General features: G+C 37.4%; 1 protein-coding gene across 1 annotated transcript in view; it reads right to left on the bottom strand.

Moving 5' to 3' along the window:
- mtmr10 (myotubularin related protein 10) overlaps positions 1-19708 on the bottom strand; it is a 44977-nt gene extending 25269 nt beyond the window's left edge. Inside the window, exons 1-3 of the mRNA XM_056244140.1 lie at positions 19240-19708; positions 18061-18121; positions 4436-4572 (exon numbers count right to left, since the gene is read on the bottom strand). Of these exons, the coding sequence (XP_056100115.1) occupies positions 4436-4572; positions 18061-18121; positions 19240-19296 (255 nt within the window). The 5' untranslated portion in view covers positions 19297-19708. The remainder of the gene's footprint in view (positions 1-4435; positions 4573-18060; positions 18122-19239) is intronic.
- Between the last annotated feature and the right edge of the window lie 1208 nt (positions 19709-20916).

Here is a 20916-nt window from a genome sequence, read left to right as displayed (position 1 = left end):
ATCCATCGCGTTCTTTAAGATCACTAAATTCGAGGCTTCTAGTCATTCCTAGGATATCTAAGTCCACTAAAGGAGGGAGGGAGTTCTCACATTTAGCTCCTAAATTCTGGAATAGCCTTCCTGATATTGTTCGAGGCTCTGACTCGCTGTCCCAGTTTAAAACTAGATTAAAGACGCATCTCTTTAGCCAAGCATTTACATAATGCTTACCTTTTATAATACTGCTGAATCAGATCAAATGCATTTAATACTATAAAACTTGAAGAGACTGTAGGTTATCTGTATAGGTTGCATAGTATTTGCAGTCATTACGTTCCTGTGTATATTGCGTGAATGACGGGTGGTTGGGCAGATATTGTGTTGCGGTAGGTAGTATGCCATACGGAAACCGTTGTCCACTGAAACTGCATATTCACGCACCAGTGGGGCTCGACAGCCTTAGTCAACGGGTTGGCGCGTATGGTTGGGTTGCGGAGAGATTGTGAGATTGTGGTTAGGTCTCAGCAGCAGGAGGGACGTAGAGGTCAGTAAGCTGGGCTGAGTTGAGTGGGGGACGGAGGGGGGTGATTTTGGGACGCAAGAGTCACTGTCTTCATGTTTTGTCATTTATGCCTGTGTTATGGAAATCATCATTATGAACAGCAGCTACGCTAATTATTTTCCCTTTGCTTTTCTGCTGTTATCTCGGGACGCGAGTCCTGAGAAAATGGCGTTCGTCAGCTCCAGTTTGTATCCAGCCTCTGACGGAGACTTCAGATGCTCCAATCACAAAGCCTATGAAGTGACGACTCAACACGGGCGATATGGACTCTCTATGGTGGACGGCACTGATCCTCAACAACTCGTCTTAAGACCGGCGTGCATACTTGGACTTCCAAAAAATACTCTAAATGTTCCGATCCAATCTGACTTGTAATGCTGCCCGAATCATGCACTGTTCCTTCGTTGGCCAGAGGAGAACTGGCCCCCCGACTGAGCCTGGTTTCTCCCAAGGTTTTTTTCTCCCTTCTGTCACCTGATGGAGTTTTGGTTCCTTGCCACTGTTGCTTTGGCTTTTGGCTTGCTTAGTTGGGGACATTTAATATTCAATAATATTATTGATCTGCCTTACTTAAGGTGGACGTTGACGCAATTTCTTTTAGAAACAAACTTTGTTATTTTGTTTTCATGTTATCACTGTGAAGCGCTTTGATACAATCTGTATTGTAAAAAGCGCTATATAAATAAAGGTGACTTGACTTGACTTGTTCCCGAGCCTGAGTCTGTTCCCGAGCCTGAGTCTGTTCCCGAGCCTGAGTCTGTTCCCGAGCCTGAGTCTGTTCCCGAGCCTGAGTCTGTTCCCGAGCCGGAGTCTGTTCCCGAGCCTGAGTCTGTTCCCGAGCCTGAGTCTGTTCCCGAGCCTGAGTCTGTTCCCGAGCCTGAGTCTGTTCCTGAGCCTGAGCCGGTTCCTGTGCCTGTTCCTCCGCCGCGGCCGCCCGAGTGCTCTTTACCGCCGTGGCCGCCCGAGTGCTCTTCAACGCCGTGGCCGCCTGAGTGCTCTTCACCGCCGTGGCCGCCCGAGGGCTCCTCACCGCCGTGGCCGCCCGAGGAACTGTCATCTTCACCCTGGTGTCCTGCACAGCCTGTATTACCCTGGCTCACAGTCAGGAATCCAGACCCTCCCATCCCTCCCTGCCATGTGCTCTCCTGTCTATTGTCTTACCCCGCCCATCTTGTTATCTCATTATTGGTTAATTTTCCCCACCTGCCCGCCTTGTTACCTCTTTCGTTTGTTGGCCTATTTAATCTCCCTGTGTCTGCAGTCCTGTGCTGAATCGTTGTACATGTTACGTGTTTCATGTGTACCTTCCCGTTTGTTTCTGAGCTTTGGAGTTTGTACCTTACCTGTCTGTCGTCCAAATAAACCACTCTGCTACTGAATCTACGTCTCTCGTCTCTCACACGTGACAGTAACAATTTACCTTCTTTTCATAGTAAAGTCTGATCATCGGTTGTCTTAGAGAGATTATTAACAGCAAACAGCGTAACAGCAAGGAGTGACTATAGAGGTTAATATGTGCAGAAGATTTCACTGCTCTGGAAAAGAACTTTGGATTCTTTTCCATGAAATGGTCTGAAAGACAGGGTATGCATTTCCCTCCTTATATGCCACATTTATCCACTCTAGTAGGGAGTAATACTCATGACACCAATATAATCAACTGTATTACATTGTATAAATGCATAAAACTGTAAACAATTTCACCTACATGTTTGTATATCTAATGAGGACCCGTTTTCTCAATTCTTAAAGCTGAAGTGTGTATTTTTTGTTTAAATACTCTGTCCTATTCCAGTTTAATGAGTCAACTACAGTGTATGTACTGTAAGTCATTAGTAGGTTCATTAAGCCACTGGAAGGCAAGCCTGCAACCTTTAGCCAAAAAAGTATACCGGTCCGGCTTTGGCAGTACGCAGGGAAGGAGACAAGAGGCCGTTTTTTTTAATGGATATCAATGAAGGAGAGGCTTCACTACGCTGAATAAACCGCTTTTGTGAGGAAATAGCTAATCATTTAATGAATCGACAGCCTGTTCGCTAATCTTCAACATGTTTTACACTAAACAATACTTTCGTTGGGAACTGTGTAGATTTTACCTTGATAAAAATGTTATTTTTTTAAGAGAAGGCAGAGTAGGGAATGTCACGAAAGGTACTGTGAAACTCATTCACGGCATTACCACCAGCAAATGTATAGTAGTATTTAATAATAGGTGTTGTGTAATATTGAGTGATATTGTATATTGTCTAAAGAAAATAAACAATATCAAAAGCATACTTTCAGTCTACATTTTATATACTTCTCAAAAATATTCCTTTATGTACTTCTCAGAAATATACTTAAAATCAATCTTTTGATTGAGATATACTTAAAAGTATAATTAAGTATTCTAAGTATACTTGGCTTGTAGTTGTGTTAACTCTTTTGATCGAGTACCCTATTAAATTGACTTTTTTAACATAGTTTTTCATATACAGTCTTATGAAACTTACATTGTTTGAAAATATTGATTAGAATATTGATATAAAAAAGATATGTTTCTAATTCTGCGTATATGAATTTTTGTGTAGGCTAGTCCACTGGTAATGTACATAAGAATTTACTTTAAATCTACTTGACTCTTTCCCCACCATTGACTGAATTGTCCAGCTATCCATGGTTTCACTGTTATACGGTAAGGGGCGCTATGACACATCTTCTAGTACAGAATCTCCGTATCAAAACACAGGAGAAGAAGAATCTGAAACAAGTGATAGAAGATTGTTCACGCAAATGTAAAATAACGTGATCAATGATCATCAAACATTAAACAGCGTGTAAATCAAAACTGCTTAATGTTTCCAAATGAAATGAACCGTAACACATGAAGAGAAAACGACTGTGAAGCTTTGGGGGTGTTGGACTCGATCTACTCCATCTGTGTTTTGATCCTCGTTCTGAATCTGATCAAGGCGTAGTCTTTGACAAGAAGTAATTTTGTTTAAAATGTTGCCTTTCTTTATGAAACTTACCAACATTCAAGTGTTGATAAAAAAGGATGCATGAAGCTAATAAAATGTTTTTAAAATTAAAGTACAGTTAAAGTTATTTTTTTAAGTATAAAAATAACATCTGAACATAGTAGTATAGGCCTACTGCAAGTGCAAAAATAATATAAATAGTAAACAAAAAAAAAGTATGGGAGGAGAGTATTTAAATGAATCATGCAAGGTGATTTACTACGGTTTGCGCTCATCAATTTACTGGTATTTGCTCTAAAATTTACAGACAAAAAAAGCATGTCTTAAACCAGACACTAATTCGCACTGCTCTTGGTAGACTGCATTGGTCATTATGGAAATGATCCGGCTGCGTCTGTGTTCTTTAATTTGCGTTAAAGTTATACATATTGCGTTCACATATTGCGTTAAGTTTCTAATTCTCACCAACAAGTTATGGAGAATAAATGCTAGACTACACGCCCACCATGATGCTCACAATCCTATGGCTACATTCAGGCCTTGAAAAGAGTCTTTTTTTTCTTCAACTACAAGAGATGTTTCTGGGCTAGAAGGTGAATTATTTTCCACTTCCTGCTGAAAATAGCTGAACAAGATAAATAAAATTCACACACTTGTATTTTCTGCTAGCAGAATTGTTCAAGTCAGCAATTCACCAAAAAAGAAATTCACCAAACAGAAAAAGCTAATCTTTTTTTTTAAATGTTGTGATACCGTTCAATAAAACCTGCAATATTATAAACTAAAACCATGTTTTGTAAGTGTTTAATAATAATCCATATTATAATCACTGCTTAATGTCGCTGTGAGGCTTCTTTGTATAAATATGTATTTAGGCAAAAGGCTTCCAAATCAAGGCAGATAAACACTTACTTCAAGATAAATCTGAGCTTACCTTTAGTGGCAAGGAATTATGGGGAATGAAGGAAACCTTGAAGTTGGTACACACAAGTTTCCCCCAGAGGCCATCCTGACAGCTTTCTGTGCCGATGCATTTCTTTACAAAGTTCGCCTCATTCACAACTATTTCACCTGTAAAGAAGGAACAAGGAAGTGAGATTTAGAGGAAGGGAAAATAAATACTACAATCAGCTCAGCAAAGGATGACTAGCTCAGATTTTAACATATATATGTTAAAAAGAGATGTTGGTGCTTCACCATGCTTGTATTTAACATGTACCATTGATTTGTTTTGTACTCTGCTCCAGCATGTGTCCATATTGTTATCTCACAACCCAAATTTTCAAGAGCTAAACATACATCAATGAAACTGCAATCAAACACTTCTGGCTGCTAAATAAACAAGCTGTAACACTACAGTTCCTCCACAACACACAAGCAGAGTCTTATTAGACTTTGCACTCTCCACATAGAAGCAACTTCTGGATCACTGACCAGTGGCCACTCATGTAACACACACTTGAGCCCCTTCATAATGGCCTTCCAGGGAAAACCCTCTCCTGAGAAGCTACTGTGACTCTCCTTTCATGTTGGTTGAAAAATGATGCCCTATTAAAAGAAATGACCGGTTGTGCTGACTAAATAGTCACATAAACTTTTACCATGTACCGAGTGTGCACATGCATGCTGAGAGTCCTGAACATTCTCTCTCTCTCTCTCTCTCTCTCTCTCTCTCTCTCTCTCTCTCTTTTTTTTTTACACAAACAGGAAATGAGCAGAGTTCAAAGGCAGGTGTACCAGGAACCAACATATGATAGGCTTTCAGGATGCAGAAACACCAGGTTTTGGGACAGAGACTTTTGTTTGCACTAATTATACTCATTGGTGCCAGTGTCTATGCTGAGCTTTTGAGTATCTAGAGTGGATCTAATATAATTCTAAAGAGACATTCACACCAAGGACAATAACTATAAAGTTTTATAAGCGTTCTAATTCCAAATAGGGAAGTCCACAAACAGCTGCTATAATGATAACACAGAGGAACGATATAGTCAGAATTTTCTAGCAGATGAACAATAAAAATATTGACAGCTGAACAGAATCCACCCAACTTTAAAGAGCTTGAGCATTTAAAACGGCAGACAATATAACTGCAGCGCATGCTGTTCAGAGTAAACAGAAGGGGATGTTGACAGAACGTTGGTTTGGACGCAAATATAGTTATATATCTTTATAGTTTGGTGTGAACGGGCCTCAACTAGGGAACTAGGCACAAGTACCCAATTACTCTGACATCATAGCAAATAGGAATGCACAAATATTTTGGAAGATACAATTTATTTATTGTATATATTTCATAATTATACAATCACTATTTATTGTATATAATAATAATAATATATTGGATATTATTTGTGTTATGTTATGGCAGATAACCAATAAATGACCAATACTAACAAAAAATTACAATTAGGTCTAAATAAATTAAAAATAGTTATGTTATAGTATGTTAAAAAACTAAAATCAATTGTTTTAAATGCTACAAACAAATTTAGGCATCACATCATAATGTACAGTGTTGAAAACGGATATTCATTTTAAAGTTTTAACATCGTTAAATTAAGTTTATATATTGAATGTATATAAACAAAACATTTAAGGGGGGAAAAAAACTGAACCTGAGTAGTCAAAATGACCGAAACACATGTACACTAATTCAGAACATGGTTTAAAATTGTGGGCTGCAGCCAACATCTTTACTTCCGTCTCTGGTTGAACTCAAAATAAGTCACACACATGGAAATAAAGAAACCCACATTGCTTCATTCTAAACATAGCAATTCCTCCTCTTTTCGCATCCAGACACATTAAGAGGTAAAATGATTTGTGTATATTGGAGAAGAATAATCAAGTTTCTGAGAGAAAGAGTGAGGGAGAAGAAAACAAACTCCAGCTCTTGTGTGAGCGCAGTGAGCAGTGTTTGTCTCACAGCTGGGACTGTTTCAGGGGTTACAGTAGGTCAGGATGTAAGATGGAGGTTGGGCCCTGTGAAACTCAGGCAAAATATTGGTGAACACTTCACTACACGTCAAGCCATTAAAACAGTAGGCCAGCCAGCTGATTTTCTGAGAAAAATTATTAGTTTATGACTCTTTACAGAAAGTTCTGTAGTACTGAAAATTCTGACTGAATGTCTTAATTCACAAAATTCTAAACATCCACCACTACTTGCATATTTAACAATTAGATAGTTTGGTTGATCTGATAATGTTTTTAGTTAGCAGTGTACTCAGTTTAACACATTTGATCATTTTAATATATTAATATTGTTTTTTTTTCTCTCTACAGTGAGAGCAGATAAAATAAATAAGTCTACAGATTCCATGTCGGCCTTTATAGCCTGTAAGGTTGTGCATTGGTCCGCTTGAAGAGGTGGGCTCGGGCACGGATCGATTGCACTCAGGCGCGGTATCGCTAACTGTGGCAGAGAATTAAACAGATACTACTACAAGAACGATAACTATAAAGATAACTATAACTATATCAGTGTCCACACCAGCGGACAATATCGTTCTGTTTATTAAGTATGCGCTGTAGTTTTGTCGCCTGCAGCTTTAAATGCTCAAGAGCTCTTTAAAGTAGGATGAATTCAAATTTCCTGTCAATGTTTTTACCATTCATCAGCTGGAAAAAATATCGTGATTCATTCCAACGTAATCGTGTCTCTGTGCTGTTATCGTTATAGTTGTAGTGTGGACTCTGCTATTCTTTTATATTTAGAATGATTTTTAGAACTATATCATTATCGTTAGTTGTTCTTGGTGTGAACGGGTCTTAAAGTTCCCCTGTTGCGAAAATCACGTTTAAATGTTGTTTATATGTCTATGTGGTGTTTTAATATGCTTTAAGACAAACCGTATGTCAACACAATACTCAACAATGGTGTTGTTCATATGTCAACACCATTGTTGAGTATTTTCTCCTTAAAACTGCAGTGGACCAAAGACAGTCTCAAAAACGCGATTTGAAATTGCTGGTGTTTCTGACATCACAAACTACGACAACATGTGACCGTCAACGAGTGGATCTCTGAGCTGGTGTAAGTGAGTGGAGGCAGGGCTAATTTGAATATTCATAGAACCGCGTACTAAATGAAGCAAGGGTGTAGAGTTAGTTACATTTAAGCTATTTTAAGGCATTAAGAATGTTTCTTTCAAGGGAAAAACATTTAGATATGTCATTTTGGATATCAAAGATGAGTTTTAAGGGATAACATGATTGACTACAGAGGGACTTTAAGACCTTGGTATGAAGCCACAATCTCTTATCACCCATCTTCTCATGACTCACATATTCACAGGCGTTCGCCCACTCGCAAATTTCAAACAACTTCCGCTCCACAAGCAGCCTGGTCTCTAAATGGCCATGACAACATATCAACATGTATCTGATCAGCAATCTACAGGGATTAACCAGCAGCTCATCCTCTCTGATCAACCAGTAAACAACAAAAGATCAGTCCAGACTGCTGATGGGAAGGAAATACACATGGTAGTTTGGCAAATGCACTATATGAATGCAGCAAGACAACACCACACTGAAATTATTGTACACACAATATTTCTTTCAAAATCATTTAAAAAACTGATACATTTTAAAATGACTTTTGTAATTGTTAACTCGATCACATAAAATCTACAAGACGTGATGGTTTTGTACAGTATATCCTGATAGTGATGGTTTTGAGATTTCAGAAAAGACAATACATAAGAGCTCACATCATTGCATGCCATGCCACTAATAATAATACACACTTGACATCAAATCTACTTGATTAATTGACCCGAGTCAAGTTAAAAGACAGTCTGCATCTTAAAATAACAGCATCAAATATTTATATACCATGTGACCAGGCTTCCTGTGTTTACATCCTGTTAGAAAAGGGAGGTTTAAGCTGGTGGCATGTTTGATCAGAACACCTTGGGTTGTGTTTTTCTTAGCTTTGAATTTGGACAATAATTATAGCAGAGCTAAAGTGTACAATTGTTTCTGTGGCTAAAGGAGGGTCAGAAGATGCTAAATATTGCAAGTGGAGCAAACTGTGTACTTAAGGTCGGATCGATTTCGGCACAGGAATTCTCTCTGTTGCATTGTGCTGCAAAAGTCAATGGATCAGAGCAACATGATAACAAGAGGCCTAACAGAGAGAGTGACAGAGAGAGAGAGAAAGAGAGAGAGAGAAAGAGAGAGAGATGTGTGCGTGGGTTTGTAAAAAGACACCATTCATGAGACAACGGCCATGTTTTGTTGAGATGACTAGGCACCTTCCATGTGTGTAGGGAGTGGTAGAGTGGTTTAAATGGAACAGTCAGTAGGAGTTCAATCTGAATGGATACATTCTACTAAAATGTCACCAAATGCAGGACTAAAACAATCCACAGAGTTTGACGAAGACTTTTTTTTTTTTTTACAACACAGAAAGCCATTAGGCCTTTTGAAGTAGAATGCACCAAGTATAATTTTTATGCCTAACTTGCCTTTGATTACCATCTAATGCTCACTTCAAGTTATAGTTTAAAAACACTAAGGGACCGTTCGGAATTTATGGAAAGGGCCACCGGAGGAAAATAGGGGAGGGTCATGTATTTTTATTCTTTGTTGAGGGGAGGGTCATCCAACTTTTTTTAGTCTATAGGGGAGGGTCACCCAACTTTTGTATTCATCAAAACAGCTAATTTTCAAAGTGGCTTGTTTGGTGCATATTTCTTTCCATGTAGCTATACAGCTCTCTCGGTCTCGGCCCCCCATCGCTATCAGATGGGTCTGACCCAACAAAAATCCAGTTTGGCGCTGTCTGACAGTGTGCGCGCGCTTCAGTAGGCTACGCGCTCAGAAAAAGTGCATTAGAACACAACGCCAATGAAATGTTTACCCGGCAAAGCTTTAAAGCACGATCAAATAATTAACTTTTGGGATTGCGAATAAGTGCAGTGTCCTGTGAGTGCTACTCATGTGATGTGAATGTACGTCGAGTTTTTGGGACTGAGGCGCCAGAACTGCAGCTGATGTGCGCTGTAGCACGATACTAGTTTAGTTTCCATTCTTATTGTGTTTCCACAACAATGTTAGTGAGCAAATCTATTGAAATTGCCACAATAAAAGTGGAGTGTGATGTGTTGGACATAGGGCCAGGCACGGCGTTATGGGTTAGGCCCACCCAAAACTTTTCTTCAAAAATGTTTTGTCAAGAATTATAACAATAAGCTCATAATTTGTGCTAATAGTCTAAATGTTTAGTTTTAAAAACAATTTTAAAAAGCTGGTTATGTCTATTTTGATGTTTCTGCGCAAGTTCAGCAGACAGTGTTCGGATTTGTTCCGATCAGAGCATGTGAGCGGAGAGCGCATTTCTGAATATTCCGCTCTGTTCGCTCATTCCGCAGGGTCGCTCGCTCAACCCAGTGGCCTGCTGGTTCGAACTTCGAAGATATGTGGAATAAGGCCTCCGACTATTTTTTTCCCCTAGTCGACTAGTTGTTCATTTGTCCATTAGTGGGCAATCGCCCCTTTATATTAATTTAATTAGGCTACTTAAAAAGGGCAGGCTATATATAGCCTAGGCTACTATGGAAGCTTGTTTCCGCCATATAAAACATTTTAAAAGATAATTGCGACTTTATCTCACAATTGTGAGTTTAGGCTACATCTCACAATGTGAGATGGATCTCGAGTTTCACAATGAGTTTACATCTCACAATTCTGACTTTATTTCTCAGAATTGCGTGAAATAAAGCCGCGATTGCGTGTTATAAAGTCAGAATTGCGTGAAATAAAGTCGCAATTGCTTCTTTTTTTTCTTCTTTTCTTCTTCTCGCACTTTATATCACGCAATTTTGACTTAATAACATACAGTTGCGACTTTAGGCCTATATCAGACAATTTTGACTTTATAGCTAACCTGCGATTGCCACTTTATATCACGTAATTCTGAGATAAAAAGTCAGAATTGTGAGATTAAAAAATCTCACAATGTTTTATTTTTCACTCTGTGGCGGAAACATGCTCCAGTTGTCGTGCAATGCAAGTGATCGTGCGGGCGCCTTATTACATTGTCTGCTATATATTTGCTTCTTATTTATTAAATACAGGCATTTGGTTGATAAAACATTGATTTTTTTTTTGATTGATTGACTTTTTCTTTTATCGGGAAACGCAGCCCAGGTATATTGCGTAATGGAGATTCCAAAAGCGCTCTTCTTTTGGTCAGAACCAAGGAGAGCGATCGCGAGGTCCGTCCTGACTCCACATGCACCGAAACTTTTTAACAATGCAACAAAATATTTAAAGAGCATCAAGCTATTAAAATCTATATTATGTATAGCCTAGGTAGCCTACAGATATATTAGTCAGTAATTTTTATTAGGTTAAACAGTGATTGGATAACGTTTTTAATTTAAGGCCCACCCACAATTGGTCTGGCCCATCCAAACCTGGAATCCTGGCGCCGTGCCTGCATAGGGCTACCACATTTTTAAATTACTATTCGTATTATTTGAAGTTCACTACTGCGAAGATCGCGAGTCAGCATCATCACTTTTATATTTCCAGCCACACTGACAAAGACTTGTTTATTAATTAACAATTAAAATGTCCCCTTGAAATTATTCATAATCATCACTTTTGCCGGTTCTTTGTGGCAGCTTTAAGATACTGTATTGGCAGCGCCACCCTTACATTTTACGTAGGCTACATGAACGCGTCACCACGGAATCAGCACCGAAAACATGATTTTTTTCAAAATTATTTTTATTTTTTTCAAATCAAAAATCGTGATACGAACCGAATTGTAGGTTTGGTATCGTTACAGCCGCAAGATGAGAAAACAGGAGTTTAGTCGTTTATCGTGGAATGGCTATCTGAACATCTTTGCCAAAACCAGTACAAAAGTAATTAATAAATTATCGGGGAGGGTCATGCCTTTTTTCACAATCATTTTGGAGGGTCATAGAAAAAATTATTGCTGGCGAAGGGAGGGTCAAGTCTTTTTTGACTACAGATCTCAAATCTCCTCCGGTGGCCCCTTAAATAAAAAACGAACAGTCCCTAATTTAATAACACTGGTAAAGGTAATCTTTAGAAAATTCCCAAATTAATATCTATTTTTTATACTGTACATTATAACTTTAGGATGCTGAAATTCACCTGTATTTAAAATGACTGATTTTAGTTTGTGTTTTATTTTAAAATAGAACACAATTTTAATATCCACAATTTATTATATCAATAATGTGGAAATAAATAAAAACTACTTCTATGACGAAATAACTTTATATGACACAATGATATTATGGTCTCAAAAGCTTAAGAACCAGAAGGTTTTAAAGACATCTGTTTACTTCAAAAAGCCTTGCTCACAACAATTCATGTGCATTGTAAACATTATATCAGTGTTCAATTATCATAGATAAATCTACAACATACACAACTGTTAAAAGTTTGGGGCTTTAGGAAGAAGTCTCTTATGCTCACCAAGGCTGCATTTATTTGATCAAAGATACAGTAAAGTAATATTGTGATATTGTAATATTACACTTTAAAATAACTGCTTTCTATTGTAAAATATTTTTTAAAAATGATTTATTCCTGTGATGGCAAAGTTGCATTTGTTCCTATCATCAATGTTGAAAACAGTTGCGCTGCTTAATATGTTTGTGGAAACCCTGATCGATTTTTTTTTTCAGGATTCTTTGATAAATAGAAAGTTCAAAAGAATAGCATTTATTTGAAATAGAAATCTTTTGTAACTTTATAAATGTCTTTACTGTCACTTTTGATCAATTTAATGCGTCCTTGCAGAATAAAATTTACAAAAATTTTACCAAAAAAAAAAAAAATCATCTTCACTAAACCCTAACTTTTGAATGGTTGTGTACTTGGTCAACTTGTCCTGGTAAAAAAAAAAAAAAAAAACCTAACAGCCATTAAGAAACCTATCCCTTTATATTCTGGTGTACACTGGACACTAGCAAGAATATTCAAGCTTCTAAATAAATTTGACCACACCGTGTGCCACCCTGCTATCACCACAGTTCACAAAACACAGTGACAAGGGAGGTTTTGTTTAATTTCAGATGAGGAACTAAAAAATGCATAGCACATCTATTTTGGAAACAGGGAAGGTCCATGATGTGCGGCTTAATTATAAGGAGTGAACGCTTAAACGCAGAGTACTTCCCCAGACGCCACAACCCTACAGCCTTTCTGTTTATTTACCAACACTTCTAGGAACAGAGAAACTGTCTGGATGCATTAAGATCTCCGCCATCACAAAGCTGGAGCTGACACGTGTTGTTAAAGGGTTAGTTCACCCAAAAATGAATTCTGTCATTTATTACTCACCCTCATGTCGTTCCAAACCCTTAAGACTTTCATTCATCTTTGAAACACAAATGAAGATCTTTTTGATTAAATCTGAGAGCTTTCTGTACTCTCCATAGACAGCTATGCAACTACCGCCTTGATGTTTCAAAAAGTTCATAAAGAGATCGAAAAACTAATCCATATGAATTGAGTGGTTTAGTCTAAATTTTCTGAAAGAGACGCGATCGTTTTATATGATGACCAGATTTCATTTAGGCTTTTATTCAAATATAAACATTGATCAGTGAACATAAACAGAAGCTCAATCGAACTTGCTTGACGCGCGAGAACAAACCTCTTGCGGAAGCTCAAACATGAATGAACCTCATTAGTTCTCGCACGTCAAGCGAACATGCTCGAGCTTCCGTTTACCACAACTGATGTGTGAGTTGATGAATGTTTAAATGTGAATAAAAGCCTAAATTAAATCGGTTTATCATATAAAGCAATATTGACTCTTCAGAAAATTTGGAATTCATATGGATTAGTTTGACGATCTCTTTATGAACTTTTTGAAGCATCAAAGTGGTAGTTGCGTAGCTGTCAACGGAGAGATAGATTTCATCAAAAAGATCTTCATTTGTGTTCCGAGGATGAACGAATGTCTTATGGGTTTGGAACGACATCAGGGTTAATAATTAATGACAGAATTTTCATTTTGGGGTGAACTAACCCTATAATGGCTTGGAAATATTGGATCTGCCATTGGTTAAAAAGGTAACACCGAACAAAAAGCAAAGCTTTACATTTATTAGACTGGGAGGTTAAAACTACCTGTCAGAACATGAAGCCTTTATTCAGAAGAACCCGGACATTAGGATTAAAGGTAGAAGGGGTACACACCCTATGCAAGTGTGCTTGGCAATGATAATTATAAGACATACGGGAACAGGTTTGATAACAGATGCCATTTCTAAAACCAGGATGGGATAGAACAGTCCCCTAAAGATAATGATCGTGATACTGATCAATTGATTTAGCAAGCACTAAACTAGTCTTGAATGTGTTAAAGTAGGCAGAGTACACAAGAGCAAGGTAATAAGGTGCTGCATAAACTTTCCTCATTGTTGCCATAGAACAAATTCTTCATTCTGTACAAGAGTCGACTAAAAAGGGTAATTCACACAAAATGAATTCCAGCGTTATCATTTACACACTCTTATGTTGTTCAAAACCCACTTGCTTTCTTCCATGGAAGACACTATGCACTGCTCGCTCTTTTCCATGTAATTACAAAGAATTAAGAATTGTAAAGGGTAAAAACACACACACACACACACACAAGAAGAGAATCATAAGAGTGGTCTATATATGATTCATATGCTATATTCCAAATCTTGATCTATATGCTATAATCCAAAAAATGGCTTTTCATGAGAAACAGATGAAAATGTTAGCATTTTTTAGTGAATAATAGTTTTTAAAGAATCAATTAATCCAGTTCACAAAACTGGTATAAATGATTTAGTCACGATTGGACTGGTACAGTTCACAGATCTGAAAGTCCCCTTGCAGTCAATAATTGTATCCCTTAAAACTCATCATTGATAATCTCATGCCATAAAATAGCTGAAATGTAACTCTACAGCCTTGCTTCATTTAGTATGCGCTATATTCACGGCACGCGCTATATTGTGTTAAAATGCCCACAGAGCAATAGAAATGCCCACAGAGCAATAGAAAAAGCCCCGCCCCACACGTTGACGGGATAGGTTACAGGTTTGTGACAGTAGGAAACAGCCGTTTATAAACCGTGTTTTTGAGACTGTCTTGGTTCACTGCAGTTTTAAGGAGAAAATACTCAACATTGGTGTTGACTGATAAATTTGATAAATAAGTTTGTCTTGAAGCAAATTAAAAACACCACATAGACATAAACAACAATAAAAACTTGATTTTCACCACAGGGGGTCTTTAACATTAAAGGGGTGGTTGATTATGATTTCACTTTTCTAACTTTAGTTAGTGTGTAATCTTGCTGTTTGAGCATAAACAACATCTGCAAAGTTACAACGCTCAAAGTTCAAAGCAAAAGGAGATATTTTCTTTTAAAGAAATGGATTTTTAAGGACTACAACAAACGGCGGGACTACACGACATTCCTCCCGGGTTAGTGACATCACAATCCCTAAAATTTACATAAACCCCACACCCGGGAACGCGATATATAGATTATCATGACAGAATATGCTAATCAATGACTAGAAGATAACTACACATAAGCTACCTAAATTCATCAACTAACCATTCAGAAATGTTGTCTACATGTTGTCACTTCTTCTTGAGTCTCTCCATCTTTGTCTGACTCCGGTTTGAACATAAAAGTCTAAAAGTTTTAGAAATTTTCAGGACACAAGCTGTTGTAGCTCCGCCCCCTGTGCTGGGAGCAGCAGCTCATTTGCATTTAAAAGGACGGACACAAAAACTGTGCGTTTTTGCTCACACTTAAAAAGTTACAATTTTAACATGCTATATAAAAATATCTGTGGGGTATTTTGAGCTCAAACTTCACATAAACACTCTGGGGACATCAGACTTATTTTACATCTTGTGAAAAGGGCATTATACCACCCCTTTAAAGGAAAGATTATCAGTAGTAAACAATGAGGTACGTTTGCTCTGTTTCTCACTCAAAGCTACCATAGGGATTTAGAAGGCATGGAATTTAGAGAATAAGTCATAATGACAACTTTTATGCCACATTTATGGTGATTTTGTGACTTATGAAGTAGCTCCAGTCTCTAGATCAGCGACCAGAACATTATTTCATGATTTCTCTTTTAATGTTCCACAAAATGAATATCATCATGTCAATAATATCAGCTTAGCCACACATACCTCCTCTATTTACAGTTCACAAATCAGGAAGTGTGGCATTAATAATGCCTTCTAGAAGGAAGTAGACCCTCTGTGAACTCTTCAGCTGGCATCAAAACCCAAACACAACAAACCAAGGCAGATCACAGGCTCTTTATGAGAGGCCACGCAATACAAATTCAGAGGCTGCACAAGTGCAGGAAACGGGTTGGATAAGATACTGTTCCGTATACAGGAAGGACCTCTGTGAATATCATGTTCAACTGATCTCTAAAGACGACTGAGACATCATTTCTATTTCATTTCCCTCGCTGTCATACACACTCTTCTCCTGCCAGAAGCACAGAACATGTTCACCACACAACAGCAGAAGCTGATTGGTGATGCAATGGTAAAAATAGAAAAAAAAGGGCAAAGACAACTGATTGCTATGGCAACGAAGAGGCGGGCATCTGTTAGTTCATAATGTACCAAAAATGCAGCTGTTTGAACAGCCAAAATTGTTTGTTTACATGTAATGCATTAAGGATATAATATATTAGTTTACGGTGAAAGCATTTTAGAGAGGAATTTGCCTGTATTATTTATTATATTGATTTTATTTTATTTTTTGTATACTGTATATTTATATATAAAATGTCCCATTTGAAGTTCCAGTTATGTCAGTTACTTTTCAAACGTTCTATGGACATGAAACAACAACAAAAAAAGAGCTTTTTGGCAGCAAACACTTAAGATGGGTTTGGTGCACACAGGGATAAAAAAGCACCCCAGTAAAATGCTGAATATTTAATGCTGTGGGCCTAATGTTCTGCCAGAGGTCCTGGACATCTTGTTCAGATACATGGCATCATGGATTCGATCAAATACCAACAGATAAAAAATCAAAACCTGACAGCCTGTGCTAGAAATCTTATAACAGGCCATGTTTGGATCTTCCAACAGGACAGTGATCCAAAAAGAAACATCAAAATCAAAACAAAAATGGGTCACTGAGCACAGAACCAAGCATCTGCAATGGCCATCCCAGTCCCAGACCTGAACCCTATAGAAAATGAGTTGGCTGAACTGAAGAGAAGAAGCACCAACATGGATCTGGGAATCTGAAGGATCTGGAGAGATTCAGTATGGAGGAATGGTCTCTGATCTCTTGTCAGCTGTTCTCCAAACTCATCAGGCATTATAGGAGAAGACTCAAGAGCTGTTATCTTGGAAAAGGGAGGTTGCAAAAAGTATTAAATAAAAGGGGGCAAATTATTGTTCCCAATGTGTTTTGGAGAAAAACATTTATTTCATAATGTGATTTCCCCCCCACTTTCAATCATTTTACTTCAATAAAAGGGTAGATTTTTTTTTTTTTTTTTATATATTATCAAAAGGATAAACAATGCAGATTTATTTTTTACAGCCATCTTTGATCATATTTACCAAGGGGGCAAATAATTCTGACCAGCACTCTACATGGGTATACAGAGACTCAAACATGTAAGCTCGCATGTAGTCATTTTTAAAGCTTTACCTATTGATTCTAAAGGGTATTTAATATATTACTTATTTCTGTATATATTTATATTTATTTGAACTAAATGCTTAATTATAATCATTAAACTAAAATTGCTCATGTGTAATGATTATATTAAAAAATATCAATCATATAAAATAATCATAATAAATAATCATCACTATTTTTTTTACTTTATTATTATTTTACTATGCAAAATAAACTGGGAGAGTGACTTTGTGTCAGAAATGTGTCACTTTGCTCACAGCTGCCATTTTGGTTTGAGATCTTTTACCTAGAACATAACCTTTCCCGGAGCAGGTTAGCCATGGAGCATAAGTTACAATGGTGTTACATCCTAAGACGTGTTATAAGTGGGAGTGTTTTATTTGTCTTCTGCTTTGTTCTGTTGTTTTCTTTCTCTCAAACTCTACTAAAGACTATCAGGTGGAGTTCAATCAATTGTTGATTTCTTTGATGAACCTGGCTAAAAGTCACTTTCATGGTGCGTGAAACCCTGGGATGGCACAAACTAATCTGAAACATACCTGGCTATCCACCTAAATTGGGTTCATGGTATAGGCCCCAGTTTTGATTTGCAATGTCTTATCCAGAATTAAACCTGCTCCAGAGCAGGTTAGGTGTGTAGTGTAAGATAACATGGCGAAGAACACAGACCACCTTCTTGAACTCGAAAAACCAGAGTTTGCTCAAACTTAACTGGGTAGCCACTGAAACCAGCTTTGTATAATAGGCCACAGGGGTTTGAACCTACATTCAATTACCAAACCAAATCTTCAAAAACTAAGCCACACCTCTCCAACACTGTGATGGTTCTGAGTGGTGATGGTTCTAAGGAAATAGTTTTGAAAATCACTCACCTGGTAGAAGTTTTGCTTCTAGTTTCTTGATGGGCAGTTGAGGACTTTTCTTTGAATCAGTCTGTAAAACATTAAGAACACTTAAAAATCACATGACCACTTTCAAATATTTGAGAGAAAGTCCTGACTAGATCTTTACTCTTGTCATTTTTCTCCTCACCAAAGATGGAATCTCAACATATTTAATGAGTCATTTCATCTGAACATCAACATTTGTCATATTTAGTCAGTCAAATTGGTTAATATTGATCTAATTATGTGTCTCTGGAAAATAGTGAATTGTGACATTATGTTGAATAGCAAAGGTTTTGAGTCAATTTGTTAATGGGGAATTTGTGGACACGTTAAAGTTTTTAGAATTGTTGAGTACTTTAAAAACTGTTTGATAACACTTTATTGGGTGACGTAGTTACACGTTAATACATTTATTTACTATAGTAATAACAGTAAATTATGCATAAACATGCATAAACCCTAACCGTAACTCTAGTAAGTACATGTAGTTCATTAATATTACTTAGTACTTACATAAGATGGGTACAATGTAACTACATCACCTTAAAATAAAGTGAAACCAACTTTTCTTAATCTGAAAAGATAAAAGTAAGATGTCTCCCAAATTAGGGTTAGGATTGGGGGTTGATTTAGGGTTAATTGCATGTAATTATGCATAATTTATAGTTATTACTACAGTAACTACATGTAACAAGTCACTGTAAAATTGTTACCATAATTCTATATTTCATTGTAAATTATGGGGTTATTATTATTCAATAATTCCATTAGTTGGATGAACATTTCAAACACCCCGCTACTCTTTTGTTTCCTTACTAACACTGGCTGATGCATCGAAATTTATATGATACAATTTAAAAGTAAATCCACATTGTTCTTAAAGGAGGTATCTTCACCCATCTTATCCTACACGTCTGAAAACATGGTAGTGCCGTGGTCCTTTTAGATACTAACTGAATAACAAAGTAACCACTGTGAACAGCTGACACCTGGGTTACGGAGTTACCACTAGCAAACCAAGTGAAGACTTAACTACAGTATGAGGTTACTAGTCGTCCAGGTGTCAAACATATGTGGTGACACAGTTTTCATAATAGTTTAATAAATAAGACTAATGACTCTGTCTTTAGCTGCTAGTCGTTAGCATGCTAGTGTCTCACTCACCTGAAGTGGAGGAAGATACGACTTAAAAGTAGGCTTCGTTTGTTTACCGGAGAACATAATTTAAACCGGACGATTTCACATAAATGTGACCTGTAAATCCATATAAGAGCGTTTTAAAACTCTTAAAATGTAAGCCAGACTGTTTTGGGTTACTTCAGACCTTTAAATCCAGGGTTTCTTCAGCAGCTGATGTGTTTACATGCATAATTTCCATAAATGCAAAAGCAGTTTTTAGTCTCTGTTGTGCATGCAGTAATATCTCAGCTGGATCTGGTCTGTCCCGCTGAAGTCTCTTCGTTAGCGGCTGTCAAACTCAAACTTTTGCTGCTTTAGTTTCCCACTTTAAACATTCACGTCATGCTCAGTCTTCTTGATTCAACAGTTTGAGTGTATGTGAGTCCTGTGGTGGTGTGCAGACGGGCTCAGTCCTATAATTCACCGTCCGTTTTCAGTTCAGCCATGTTTATTAAAGGCGAAATGGGGAGGTGCAGCGTGCTTGAGCTCTGGACCACAAAAAACAGGAGTGAGCTATGGCGAGCCCTCTGGACCATTGAAGCGTTTTGTTTTTAAATATTCAAATTGTCCATAACATTAGACAAATATATTACATTAACACATTTATTTAAGTGAATTTGTCAACTTTGAGGTGGAATTTAGCCTACTAGAAATGTATTCGAATGCAGAGAACACCTTTACAATTATTTCAAAAGCCCACTATTTAAATGATTCGCAATTGCGTTGCAATGTCGAAAACAGCATGCATGAATAGATAGTTTTCATATCGTGCATATTTTAGCTTGAGTGTATTATTGTACTCTTAGCGCCATCTGCTGGAATGATCTGAATCCTGCACGCACAGTCTCAATAAGGCCACAGTGTTTGACGTCCAGCTCCCCCTTCCTGAACGTCATGTTGAGCTTGACCTAGTCCAGCTCCAGCTCTGTGGATCTTATGGGTGGACCGTGGAGGGAGGGATAGAGTTATGGGTTGGGTTAGACTAGAGCAGGGGTGTTCAAACTCCTGGAGGGCCACTGTCCTGCAGAGTTTAGCTCTAACTTGTCTCAGCACACATCTGCCTGGAAGTTTCTACTGTAGTATGCCTAAGGCCTTGATTAGCTGGTTCAGGTGTATTTATTGGGGTTGGAGCTAAACTTTGCAGGACAGTGGCCCTCCAGGAGCAGGATTGGACACCATTACGCCCAAATTACATCTAGAGAGGGGGAGCTGGACTTCACGCTCCACCCATGGCTCTGCAGTGAGCAGCCACTCAGTTTCCCCCTTTTTTTTTAAGGTTCCCCTTTTAAAAATGATCTGCTAAGCTTACATAACCATGTAACCAAGCTTACATGGTTATGGCTGGGGAAAGATTTTTGTAAAATTTGAATATGCATGTAATGATGAATTGACACTATATACATTTATTGAATAATAATAATAATAATATGAAGAAGAAGAATATACTTTATATAAATATAAATATTGATTTTTTTAATGACCTTGCATAAAAAACCTGGATTTGAACTGGATAGAAAAAACATCCTGTTGTAAGCTTTTTTTATTGAATGTGACATCAAAATCACTGACAAAATAAAAGGTTAAAATCTATAAATACATAAATAGAGATTACTATAACATACACCATTTTATACATACATACAACAATACAATTTGCTTTTT

Source organism: Rhinichthys klamathensis, unplaced genomic scaffold (genome assembly GCF_029890125.1).
Source record: "Rhinichthys klamathensis goyatoka isolate OS25496 unplaced genomic scaffold, OSU_Roscu_1.1 h1tg000931l_1, whole genome shotgun sequence".
Classification (NCBI taxonomy): Eukaryota; Metazoa; Chordata; class Actinopteri; order Cypriniformes; family Leuciscidae; genus Rhinichthys; species Rhinichthys klamathensis.
This window is presented reverse-complemented; position numbering and strand designations above follow the sequence as displayed.